The sequence below is a fragment of the Liolophura sinensis genome, chromosome 10 (genome assembly GCF_032854445.1).
Source record: "Liolophura sinensis isolate JHLJ2023 chromosome 10, CUHK_Ljap_v2, whole genome shotgun sequence".
In the NCBI taxonomy this organism is placed as follows: domain Eukaryota; kingdom Metazoa; phylum Mollusca; class Polyplacophora; order Chitonida; family Chitonidae; genus Liolophura; species Liolophura sinensis.
This window is the reverse complement of record NC_088304.1, coordinates 27,379,821-27,392,527: the sequence shown is the minus strand read 5'-3', so window position 1 is coordinate 27,392,527 and position 12,707 is coordinate 27,379,821. Positions and strand designations below refer to the sequence as shown.

Genomic DNA, 12,707 nt, shown 5'->3' with positions numbered 1-12,707 from the left:
CACTATACTGAACTTTTACCACCAAATGTGTATTAGTCACTTAATCACTTTCATTAATGGTCGCTTCTAATTTGTCAGAGAGGAAATGTCATCAAAGAGAACCACATTCATCACGTGCTCCGCTACATGCCTGGTGCGCATGTCCGGGGAATAATGCTGGACGATCAGTACTCCAGCGTAACGATAGAAAATAACGTATTCCACGACGTAAGTCTCCATTTTTTTTACATTTAAGTAAATTAAACTTTTAATTAGTAATGTAAGAAATGAAAGGCTACTCACACTATATCAGTAAGAATTTTTCTTAATATTGTTTTTTTTTCCCTGTATACAACTAAGTATTTGAATTTTAAGATTAGTGTTACATGGGTCATTGTCAGTTAAGCCTCTTGTCATGGAGTATTTTAAGGTGGAGTAACCTTTACTGTATAATACATGAATAGAAAGTATTCATGTATTATAGTTTCATTTTCCCAGCAACTAAACGTGTTCAAAACACGCGGTAACTTTCATGTAACATCATACGTTGAATTTTCTCCGTAAATAAGCGGATTTTAAGGGCCTTGGGTACATAGAGCGTGTACAAAATTTAATGTGAATGAGAACAACTTAACTCTGAAGGCCTGTGCAGTTATTTAACGATAGGCTGTTTTCCTTCAGAATGAGTTGCATATCAACATCGGCGGAGGCAGAGACAACATTGTTCGCTACAACGTGTTCTACAATGCTACGCACGCAGCTGTCGGAGTGGATGCTCGTGGGAAGGAGAAAGTGAACTCTAGGGTCTTGTTTGAGAAATTAAAGGTTGGTAAACAGTTCTTTTTAATTCAGTGTATGTAACTGTGGAAAATGTAGAACCTTCAAGGAGATATCATGTATGTCCTATTAGATTATACCTTGTGATGTCCACTTCTAATGTTTTCTTACTTCGTGTAACACTTGTTTTGATATCTGACCCAAGTTTTGAACTGGAAAAGTGTATTGCTTTTACAAGATATTTTTACAAGTGCATTGCTTTCACAATTATATAATTGTAAAACATGTTCCCTGGAGTTTTATTTGCAGTCATGTTATTGTCTGCAAAACTTTGCTTAACTTTTTATTCGACCTATTTATCAACTTCTGCTTTCATTAGGCAATGCCGTACACAAATGCCCTCTGGACTAGCCGCTACCCTAAGCTAGCTCGCATAGACAACGAAGAACCTAGTCTTCCCAAAGGTATTACTTCTGTAATATTGCTTACCATAATCGAGCCGAGATAAACTGATCATTCAGTGCTCGTCTTCATACTCTGAAAAGCCTGTCATGCTGGTTGGTAGTGGTCTTCAGCGGCTCTGTGTGCCATTCCTCGACTCTTTTATTGGAGCATATTTTCTTCAGTATGGCGTATCAAATGCAAATGCAAGATAAAAAAATCAACATCATCCAGCCGGGGTAGATCGAAACAAACAATAAAGACGTACAGCAGAGTAAATAAGACCAGAACAGCGACGACAGTGGAATAACTGGCAAATGGTCACACGTAACGGATAAAACACGGCCTTTTGTCAATTTACTTCATTTAATGTTGTATTCTAACTGTTCATGTGAATGCATAAATAATAGCAATTTAGAAGACCCCTAACACCATGGCTGTAGCAGAATTAAGGAAAAAAATAAATATGCAGTGATGTTAACTTCAATTTACTAGACATCACTGGCCTAGAATAACTCAGAATCTGTGCTGACATCCCATTTAACGTACAGTCACATTAAAACAATACAAAGAACCAGGCCTCGGACTCACGAGGCTTTACATGAGATTACTCTTTTGTGTGGGTATATTCTTCAGTACTGTGTAACCTCACAAGATGAATTATGTTTATTTTAAAGAATTGCAAGCGCCCTTATTGTGAAAAAGACAGCATCATCCAGCAGGGGTAAATCGAAACACAGACACAAGTAGCTTTACGTGTCTCAAACAGAAGGACTTTCATATTGGGATTTTAAAATTCAAGGAGCCAACAGTTATTCAACAGAAAAATAAATGCTGCCTCAGTGTATCTGCTAACTGAATTATTGCTTACTGGCTGATGACATGTGTACTGTTTTCTCCAGGAAACGAAATTTACCAGAACGTCTTCTATGGAGGATCGTCATCTATATTTGTGCCTTTAACAGGTTATGACAGAACTGACTGGTATAACGTACATGATAACTACCTGGTAAGCTGAGAATCACGAATATGTTAATCCTAACAGTTCCATTTAGTCGTGGACATGTTCGTGTTTCATACTGAAAGGCCTATGGTTCAAATCCCCAAGAAGTAAATTTACACCGATACTACACCCGGAAAATGCGACTCGATTGAAACGACAAATATCGATTTTCTATTCATGTTTCCTCCAGCCATAAAGCTGACGGACGTCGTAACAAAGAAAAATTCTCGAGTACTCTAAATCAAATCTGTTATACATTAATTGTGTTTAAATTGTACATTTCGCCGTGTATAGAGACCAAGTATCGACAGTCGTGATTTTGCGTTGTTATGTAACGATGAGAAATAGAGAGTGTGTCCTCTCAAATTATCCGTATAAGACTTGCGGGATACATCGTGAACAGTTGGAAAATTATTACAGCCATTATTCCTAACCAATTCGTAAGACGATAAAAGTTGAAAAGAAAGGTACGTCTCATTTTTTTTACATCTTTTGCTCTTTAAATATAAATCAAAACACAAAACAGCGTGGATCTCCGGGAACTTATATAGCATCGCTTGTATTTCTTTAAAGAAATTCTTCATTTACAGATGTTGTGTAAAAAACACGTATCTGCTGACTAGATTCTGTTTATGTGCTTAATGACGCGGGTGGCAGACTGTGTCGTTGGCAAATTAGCTTTATCATCTTTGCAACATGGAAGCCTGTGAGAGTACGAGACTGGTGGTGATTAAACTGAGAGCTACTGACTTAAACTGTAGATGGATTCACAGCACTTTTTAGCCATTTTATCTTTACTTTGCAGTATACTAAACCTGCCGACTTTAACCACCAACGGTCTGGAGATTACCGAGTGATATGCCAGGTTGCTCAATGGGCGACCAGAAAAGGATTTTCACAACCACCAACTCTAAACGAAATCGGCCCACATCTATCTGTTGGTCCAGCCTTTAAACATAGTAAATATTGCATGACATACTCTATTGCCTTTGTACTTATAATGGAAATGATTGGGTTATAGGCCTACTCCCAAATCAAACGCATGCGTGGCAAATGGTGGTGATAATTCACTTAATACCTGGTGTAAAACTGAATGGATTTCCAACATTCTAACATTCAAATTTTATATAGATTGATTTTTGACTCCATGGTTCAGGTATTAAGAATAGACTTGTGCTTGGATTGTTCTTAAAAGACATTCAACTTTATACTCATTTACAGAGGTCAGGGCCGTCACTTCTACCCTGCTGCCAGTGACAAATATACATATGAAATGTAGATATGAGCGTCATGTCCGACATTCGTATACCATTCGCAGTTCGTAAAGGGCGTTCCAAGTCGATAATCGCAAGATCTATTTCTAAAAAAACGTTCAACACTAGCTCCCACAGACAAAGGTATGTAAGAAATTATACAAATACGAAATAAATCCCGTAACACACAAGAGAGAAGCGGTCATCAGTCTCCAACGATCCCGGGCAGACAGTGGATATTCCAGGCACGAATTACAAATTAAAGTTCAAATTCGTAGTCCATGAATGAGTTCCGGGTCAAATAACAAATAAACAAGGTATCTCAGTCGCGCTTTGGTTGCAACTGTTCATAAAGGCATCACGCAGATATAATGAGCATGGCTGCCTTTATAACCCCTAGCCCCAGGTTAAGCGGTATTAGATACAGTTTGAAAATGACAGAACTTAAGCAAACAGATTGTGATTCAAAAGTAACGGACGATTACGTCTTTCCCGTTAATATGTAAGGATGTCATACTACAAGAGGCGTCATCTATGATGTTACAAATGACATGCTTGTCTGTATAAAAGCTGTCTACAAGATAGACGCTTGCACTCGTCAACCAGCGCCATCTATGTTGTTAAACGCCATGTATTCGATAGATATGTACATAAGGATAACAGCGCCGTCTATGTTGTTGATCACAATGCAGATCGCAAGTGATTCTGAACCCTCTGTCCATACGTGCCAACTAGAGTGTTATACTCATTGTAAAATTTGAGAAACTGAGAATGATGGCGTTTGATAGAGTGTCCTTGACAAACTAGTTTTTGAACTAACAGCTTGTAACGCAGATTAAAATCATCACAATTTACGCAAGATCTGCCAAATGCTACAAGGCGAATTATGTATACGCCATATGTAGGTCCCTTTGGTATATTGCTATCCAAATAAGGATAATTTACAATATCTAAATTGAAGTTATCTCTTTTGTCGTGAACGCGGCGTGAAATGAGACCTTGTTCGTCTTTGTACAGATATAGATCCAAATAAGATGTAGCCTCAGGACTATCTGTTTTCTCCTTTAAATCCAATGAAGGCAGATAGATTTCCTTTACCTCTTCAGCAATATGGGGTTTATTTAACGCGAGTAGATCATCAATTTACCGCTTGGTAAATGAAAAGGATCGAGCCTTAAGGATATTACTTTTAAGTAATTTCTGCATATAGTCGTATTTATATGAAAACAGGTATAGGTCTGCCAAAAGAGGCGCACAACTGGTACCCATTGGAATACCTATGCACTGTTGGTAAATGGTATCTACGAATTTCACATAGATGTTATTAATGAGAAATTCAAGTAATTCAATAAATAATGTAACATCACATGAGTTGTAACCTTTATAAATAGTAGAACTAAAGAAAGCCTCATTGCTTTTGACGTTAATGTAACGGTGACCTGTTTTAGTAAATACCGAGACAATTAACGACGATATTCTTTCAATAAGGTCTTTATGAGGAATTGTAGTATAGAGAGTAGAGAAATTCCATGTGGATACGTCTTTGTACGGTATATGCATATGAGCATCAAGTTCTTCTGTAAGACGTTTGGAGTTGTTAAGAATCCATATACAGTTGACACCTGAAATTTTTGTTATGGCACAGCAATACATACTTCAAAATGACTTTACTCCTTGTAACGCTCTCGTAAGTAGGGTTGACAAGAGTTTGGTGGTACAACTTCTTGAACCCGCAAGAAATCGAGCATTGTAAGGGAATTGTGCATTTTAGGAATCCAGTAAAGTTGTGGTATTTCTGTATGACGGGTAGGTATATTTAGGCCCATTTCTTTAAGAAAGGTTTTGTGTTTATTAAATAGTTCCTTCAGATTACATGTAGTAGCAGAATACGTGGATATTGTTGTAGATGTACATAGCTCTTGAACAAGAATTTGATAATAATAACGCTTGCAAAATAAAGATGACATTATTGGGAGCCTTGTCTGCTGCAGTGATGACAAATTTACTATGAAGGTCAGCAAGCGTTTCTTAAACAGTGGGACCCTTTAGAACCTGTTCAACTTTAGGGAGAGCATCAATGTCTATACGATGAACAGTTAAACTAACCTTCTTTAAGAAAATCTCAAGCCAATCGTTAAGCACCGAAGAATCCACTTTCTCCCGTTTTGACCATTTTTAAACATATTCCTCAAGCGCCGAGATGATATTTTTTTGTTAGATCAAATGTTGACATTTCTCTTTTCTCTATACTTAGGACCTCTCACAAAGAGATTCCTTAGATCATGATTCTCAATAATATTAAGGTCACCAGTCAGGACATGTTTAAATTTGTCGCAGGTAAAAACTGAGGATTTACAATCACAGTTATAGCCGCCAGAAGTATACGTCGCCAAATCGAACTCCTTGATGGCCTGGGAATAATTGAAAATTTTGGAAGCGATGGGCTTTGTATACTCATAGGATATGCTAGGGGGCTCATGGATATTAAAATAATTAGGCACAGCACTACGAACATCAGACTCATTAAAGATCCGTGGTAGGTTAATTAAGTCAAGGCCTCTGTCTAAATACTTTATCTTTAGAGAGTCGATCGTGTTGAGTTTCAATTGTAGTTACAGGGCGATACAACCGAAAATACGATATGTCTTGACACAGACGTACAAGGTGAGGTGGAATTTAAAATTGTGTATGTTACTGGACACGCCTTGAACTACCTGTTTTAGCAAATTCAATGGCAGAGCATATAATACTGTGGGTAGAGCATGCATGCTATTGGTGTCATACGACAATCCGACTAAATAGCTAACGGTAACGTGTTTGTGAATCACGTTTCTATTGAACTTACTCCTACCGTGACTGCGAGGCCTACGTTTATGGTATTTGAATAAATTTATTATGATGGAGTCATGTGGTTGGCTGGATGTTAATTGCCGATTCCCATAACGTTATCATTCAACCCCTACGGAAAGACTGAATCAATCTCTAGCATCCAGAAAAGCTCACGGTCACTTATTTTACGTTCAAATTCGACATTTGTCTCATTTGCTGATGGATAAACCGATTCTGTTATTTGAATGCTGAAATGGTCCCAATCATGGTCGGAGGTAGAGAAATGCTAGCCTATTAGCTATTGTTTATTGGGCACGGACTTACGGTGCCGGTTCAACCGTAGATTTCTGTAGTTTCTGGGTGGTCTTCCCAACATACTACTGATCACACTTCTTGCATGTTTCCAAGTAAATACAGTTAGAGGCAATACAGCTTAAGCTAACGCAGGAATTAACAGAATAACATTTACCAGTCAGTGAAGAAATAAAAGTGGCGGTTGTATCAAATGATGTACATGTAAGACAACTGGTATGTCCATATTTGGAATGTTCTCAAATATATCCGATACTTTGATGGAAATGTGTCTTAGTGCAAACGAATCATTTATTGACTCGCCCTGGGAACATGCACCACTATTCCCAGCGTTAGTCCTATACATAGTGTTGTGATTTATAGTTATTGGTATAATTGTGCAGAGGTCTCGCCTCGGGGTCAAAAACCACCAGCAGAAACGGGGCACGCACAGGTAATATATATAAGCGTTATTATCCGACAAGGAGTCTGTTATGCAATTAACATGCAGACTGGTACGTGTACCTCACCAAATAATGCATTGTTCCAATGTGCTGTTTATTTGTGCGCTTAAAAGGATCATTGAACATTTTTTTCTCATTTAGATCTTTTTGTGTGATTTATGTGCAGGTGAAATATTATGTGAGAATGGTGCTACTTCATATAGTTCATAGAGTTTGTAATTCTATATGCACATTCGAACGTCACGCAACAGTGAGACATGGCTCCACACAAACACGTACAGATACAGCGTTTCAATATGTTGGCCAACTGCAGCACCTCCGCTTGCCACTGACTAGTCAAAAATTCATGACATCTGCGAAGGAGAATGGCAGTGTGAAATATGCGTTTTTTTTTTGCACATTTTCTTCAAGCTTAGGGCGTAGACTTTGAACCGTTTAACCTTTGATGACAAGGGTATATGCCTTGGTTAATCAATGTTTCAGGTACATTATCCACGAAGACGAATATACCATTAAGAACGAACTGTGTGACTTCGACTGAAGCTCCCTCAACCAAAATCCTGCGGCCACAGATTGTGAACGATGGAAGCCAGCCCAATACACTTACTGATAAAACTGGTAATCACGAACTCGTGAATCGTAAACTGATATTTTCCTATTAGATTTCTCTAAAAAAAAAGAAGATTTTTTTCACTGGTTACGGTGTTATTCTGAATAGAAGACAGCAGAATACTTCTAGTAAACCGTTTTTCAATAACGAATGTTTCCACTTGAGCGAGTACAGCTATACACGCAGCTCACTGGTGAAAACGGCCACAATCGAGTAGTTGACCACCTAATGTCACACGATACCCTAACCTTGGCATATGGGGTAGGGGTACAGGAGGATAATCAGTTTAATAAGGTCAGAATTGAACCTCACCTCTGAGTAAACATTGTTTAAGCTGTAATGAGAGGATGTAGGATAGAATGTACGACATAGCTGTCGTTCATGCAGTACCGCCAGGATTACCCAAGAAGATATGACGTCTAATTAATGACTTGAATAAAGATCTGTTTACTGTGTGCTGGAATGCCTAAAGGTAAGAAAAGTCCTTCTGTACTATGTGACGTGCCAGAAATGTTAATAGAACCCTCCTGAAAAAAGTTTAACGAAGAGTTCCTTGGTGTTGATGAACGATTGAGAAAATTGATGAGCTAAACGTTTGTGAAATTAAAAGTCTCTACAGAAAGTAGGCATCATGAAAATCATTGAAAACTTCTGAAAGCTTCTGGAGGTGATCGGCAGATTAACGCCAAGAAATTAATTTTCAGAAGACTGTAATGACAGAGTTTTCGAAACAATGATTGACATATCAACTACAGAGACTTCACATGCACATGACAAACAAATGTTGGTCATGAGTTCGAAACCAGCTCTCGCTAATTCGGTTGTAACCTAACATCTAAGCGCATTTTTCTTCATGGCAGGCTGCTGGCTGATCATCGACGGATGTCCGCAAGAGCCACAGCTCGCTGGAAAACGCCGGGACACCGAAGGGGAGAAGCATCATGGAGCACTGACCAACGAAGACGCCTGTCTAGCCCGGGCTGCTGTACAGTGGAGAGCTTGTGGTCAATCGTATTCTCATACCGTCAAAGCGGTGTTCGGACCCACAGGTACAGTACTTTTCAAAAGTGACTCTTTTCTTGTACGAAAGCGCCATATTAAGATAGGTAGGTATGTAGCTATGCTCATGCACAGGATTATTTCATCGCTTTGTTAAGGTAACACTATTTGAGAGTAAAGATAAGAAACAAGTAACTTGCTCCACTATCAGATCGGCGATACACAAGATCAAACAAAGAAACACGAAGACGCTTGAATAAGTTCAATACATATATTTTAACAAAATACACAAATAATGTCTTATTGATGACAGCGTCCAAATCCGGATGTAATAGTCCAGCTTCCAAGGCGAATCAATCCACGTAAATATAAAATCCATAGTCTACAGGAATTCCCCAATCGAAGAGTGACAGTCCAATAAGTGACAAGCTCTATTGAGCACCGCTCGCTGATGATAGTTGATCTCCAACTGCCTGTAAAGGTGTAACTTCTCCAGGGGGACGGGTTGACAGTAGCGTCCCTGATGTCCAGCAGGCGGTGTGTTTCACTCCTCGGAAATATACACGAAGGCATGGCGAAATGATATGAAATGTACGTAATCGCACAAAGAGCTATACAAGCTCCAAAAAAGTTAGCTTATGGCGAAAGTGGTACATACTGAAAATGGAGTACAGATGTTGAATGACGTGAAATCACTGAACCCGGTAATATACTTCGCCGTGGATGGCAATAAAATATAATACAATATTTAAAGACGGGGTTAGCAACAATCACGTACAAAGTTGCGTTATCGGTATTGTTAAATGATAAATATTCCGGTCCAAGGAGAATTAAGCATTGTTTTATTGTAAATGCATGGGTACGAAGTCTGTACCAGAAGCGTTACCACCAAGACAAGTATGAACGATAGACTGCACAGGCTTAGAACTGAAGTTCTGTGGAGGGGATAGTTTACCTATTGTGGGTATTTTGTACACCGAGTACTATTTTAGATGAACTGATTGGGCAGCACAATGCCAGGCATGTTTAGTAATGACCTAAGAGCGACAAAAATGTTTCAGTTGATTTCCAAAAGTATTACTTGTGCTACTGTAAATAAATATTTAAGTATTTATGGTCAGATCTTTTTACATAGTTAAAGAGGCAAAACATGGTTTTGCTACATGTATAAGATGCGGTAGGTAAAATATATGCAAACATAAGACAGGCTTGAGGCGTCTGTGAACAGTAAAAGACCCCTTTGTTTAAATTTAAAAAAGATTACAGTTTGTTCACAGTTTTGTTCACAATCAAATTACATAATCGGTAAATGTGAAGAAACGTTCTGAAATAGTATACGAGTGGTCTCCGTATGAGACTATACAATGAATTTCGTCACTTGAGATTTATGTGACATTTTTACAGATGTCTTTGATCATATATAATGACCCTTTGCTTTGGGAGGCTATTATTTCCAAGCAATGATTAAACTTGCCTATCAAAAATGCAATTTATTCTCTTTGCACAGGCGCTTGGACGGTAGCAGGACAGGGTTGTTTCATGGGCAGTTACGGCTGCCCCTCGCATGGCCATTCCAATGAGGGAAGCTTGGTCAGGGATGGATATGCTGAGGCTCAAGGTGGACTGACCAATGAGACGGTTTGTCTAGATCGGGCCGCGCGACAGTGGGTGTACTGTGGGTCATCACTGGACAATCCAGTAGTCAGCGTCTTCAGACCCACAGGTTCGTACTGGACAGCGAGTAATAGCGTTCTGAGAAAGAGGAAACATATGGTACCCTAAACTTTCTGAAACAAAGAAAATACATTGTTTTTTGCATTTCCCTCGAATCATTTTGTGTGTGTGTATATATATATATATATATATATATATATATATATATATATATATATATATATATATATATATATAAAAATATATAAAAAAAAAATATATATATATATATAAAGTCTATATATATATATATACATGGTCATAGGGTCCTGGTGATAAATACAACAACAAAAAAGTAACAAGCAAAAACTGAAAACAAGCATTTTATGTTGTCTGAAATGGTTTTGTTTGCGGTCCAGGAGCCAGAAGGTTTGCTGGCTACGGTTGTTGGATAAAGGTGCCGCATTGCCCTAAAGACCCGACTGTACCCCACATGTTCTTTGATGCCTGGGGTGACACCAACAGAAACACAGGTAATATCCTCAAAACGTCCGTGTTAACAACTTTACTGAGTTTTTGTGACAGTAATTCCATTATCGTCTGTCGACCCCTGTTTAGGATTTTTACCCTAAAAATACATCCATTTAAACTTATGGGTTTGATATTATTACATGCTTTAAAACAAACCTATAGGCCTTATTTAATTTTAGTAAGAAATGTGTTTTCCTTAGAAGATACATTGTGGTATATAATATAATCAAGTTTCAACCCCTACAAATTTATAATCGTACTGAAAGTAGAATTGCGAGTTTTGGAGAGTAGAACTATCACGTGATAAAAACTTATGTTTCTGTTCAGGATTCAGCAAAGAGAACTGCTTCAACCGTGCCCAGGACTACTGGGACCAATGTGGGTCCAACAGTTCTTATCCCGTCACAGCGCAGTTCCGCCCTGAGGGAAGATCGAAAACTGTACCATAATAAGAAACCGGAAAGCTGTATTCGTTAATGGGTTGATATAAAAATAAATACCCATGAACTATTTGCATGGTTTCCTGCTCGATATATCCATTTTTTTCATATTTTTTGATAGATTTATTTGATTGGTGTTGTTCTCTGCACTCAGAAATATTTCTCTTACACAACGATGGGCAGCATTATGGCAGGAGAAGAGCCGTGCGGAAATTCACGACCATCTCCAGATTGCTGACTGACCTTCCGACCGGCATGAGCTTATATAGACTGAGAAATCTTGCTGACATTAGGAAAAATGGTAATTTGTAATGCTGCGCACCTTACCAGAGTGGATGTAGAGTGTGCGTCTTGTAAGCGAGAGACTTACATGAAAGACTTGTGTGTTCTGTCGCCTTAGTCACGTGCAATTCCTTTGAAAGTTAAATTGATCGTGTTTTCAATTTGATCGATAGTATTTAGGGGAACGCTTGGGGACTGGTCCTCCAAAGAACAATAAAGGTCACTTTGTCAGCATGCTGAGAACATTCGCCTTTTAATAACAGAAACACACCGCAAACACGTCTCAGGAACCCACATCTTCTCCATCTCGATTTATTATCTATAGGGGCCATTATAACTGACTGGTAAATATGCCAGAGAAACATATTTTGTTAGAAACCAAAAGACGTTTAATTGTATTATGAATGACACACAGCTATTTTTTATTGTTGTTGGCTCGTAATTTGTAATAATATGGTGTTCTGTTTACAACCTGAACGCTCGCCTCATTCTTTTGGAATAGTGCCCACTCCTTTCCCCACCCACCCACCCACCCACTTTTTATTTGCTTCAGTCATACACGCTGGAGAAATTGCTTGTCGTTAGTGTCACGCCACAATCAAACCTCTATCCGCCCACATGTGGGAGGTTCATGTCCTTATCATCAAAGGCTCAATTTCATCAATGACATTTAGTTTAACGTTCATTCTTCATACACTTGCTGGCGTTTTACAATGATAACGGTAGCTGGTTTCACATTTTATAACGTACCTGTGTTCAGTTTGCCAGATCACGGGTTTCCTCCCACCATGGTGCTGGCTGCCGTCGTATAAGTGAAGTATTCTTGAGTACGGCGTAAAACACCAATCAATCAAATGCATGAGCATGTATAAGTGTATAGAGTGGACTAACTCCGCTCACCCCGGGGATTGAGGTTTTGTATTTGCCACGAAACAGACTGTTGATAAAGCTGATATATGAACAGGTGCAATCACTGTGCAACAGAGATACATACTTTGATTATAGAGAACTTACACACTAGCATGGTAAACAACTTAATATCGATCTCGTTAAATCCCCTATTGATAATATCCGTTACCTCTTTCCAGCATCATTAAAAACTGTTGACTTTTCTTTGCACGCATCCTTCTTAATGTTGTACTTAATGTACTTTAT

General features: G+C 38.6%; 2 protein-coding genes across 2 annotated transcripts in view; both read left to right on the top strand.

Moving 5' to 3' along the window:
- Positions 1 to 3,457, top strand: part of LOC135477062 (uncharacterized) — a 55,247-nt gene extending 51,790 nt beyond the window's left edge. Inside the window, exons 14-18 of the mRNA XM_064757214.1 lie at positions 79 to 207; positions 661 to 804; positions 1,136 to 1,220; positions 2,100 to 2,206; positions 3,422 to 3,457. Coding sequence (XP_064613284.1) covers positions 79 to 207; positions 661 to 804; positions 1,136 to 1,220; positions 2,100 to 2,206; positions 3,422 to 3,457 — 501 coding nt within the window. The remainder of the gene's footprint in view (positions 1 to 78; positions 208 to 660; positions 805 to 1,135; positions 1,221 to 2,099; positions 2,207 to 3,421) is intronic.
- A 3,621-nt stretch (positions 3,458 to 7,078) lies between these two features.
- On the top strand, positions 7,079 to 11,291 carry LOC135477061 (uncharacterized). Its single transcript, XM_064757213.1, has 6 exons — positions 7,079 to 7,088; positions 7,521 to 7,655; positions 8,508 to 8,696; positions 10,154 to 10,369; positions 10,719 to 10,832; positions 11,158 to 11,291. Exons 1-6 carry the CDS (start codon positions 7,079 to 7,081, stop codon positions 11,277 to 11,279), a joined length of 786 nt encoding a protein of 261 aa, XP_064613283.1. The 3' UTR covers positions 11,280 to 11,291.
- Positions 11,292 to 12,707: the final 1,416 nt, after the last annotated feature.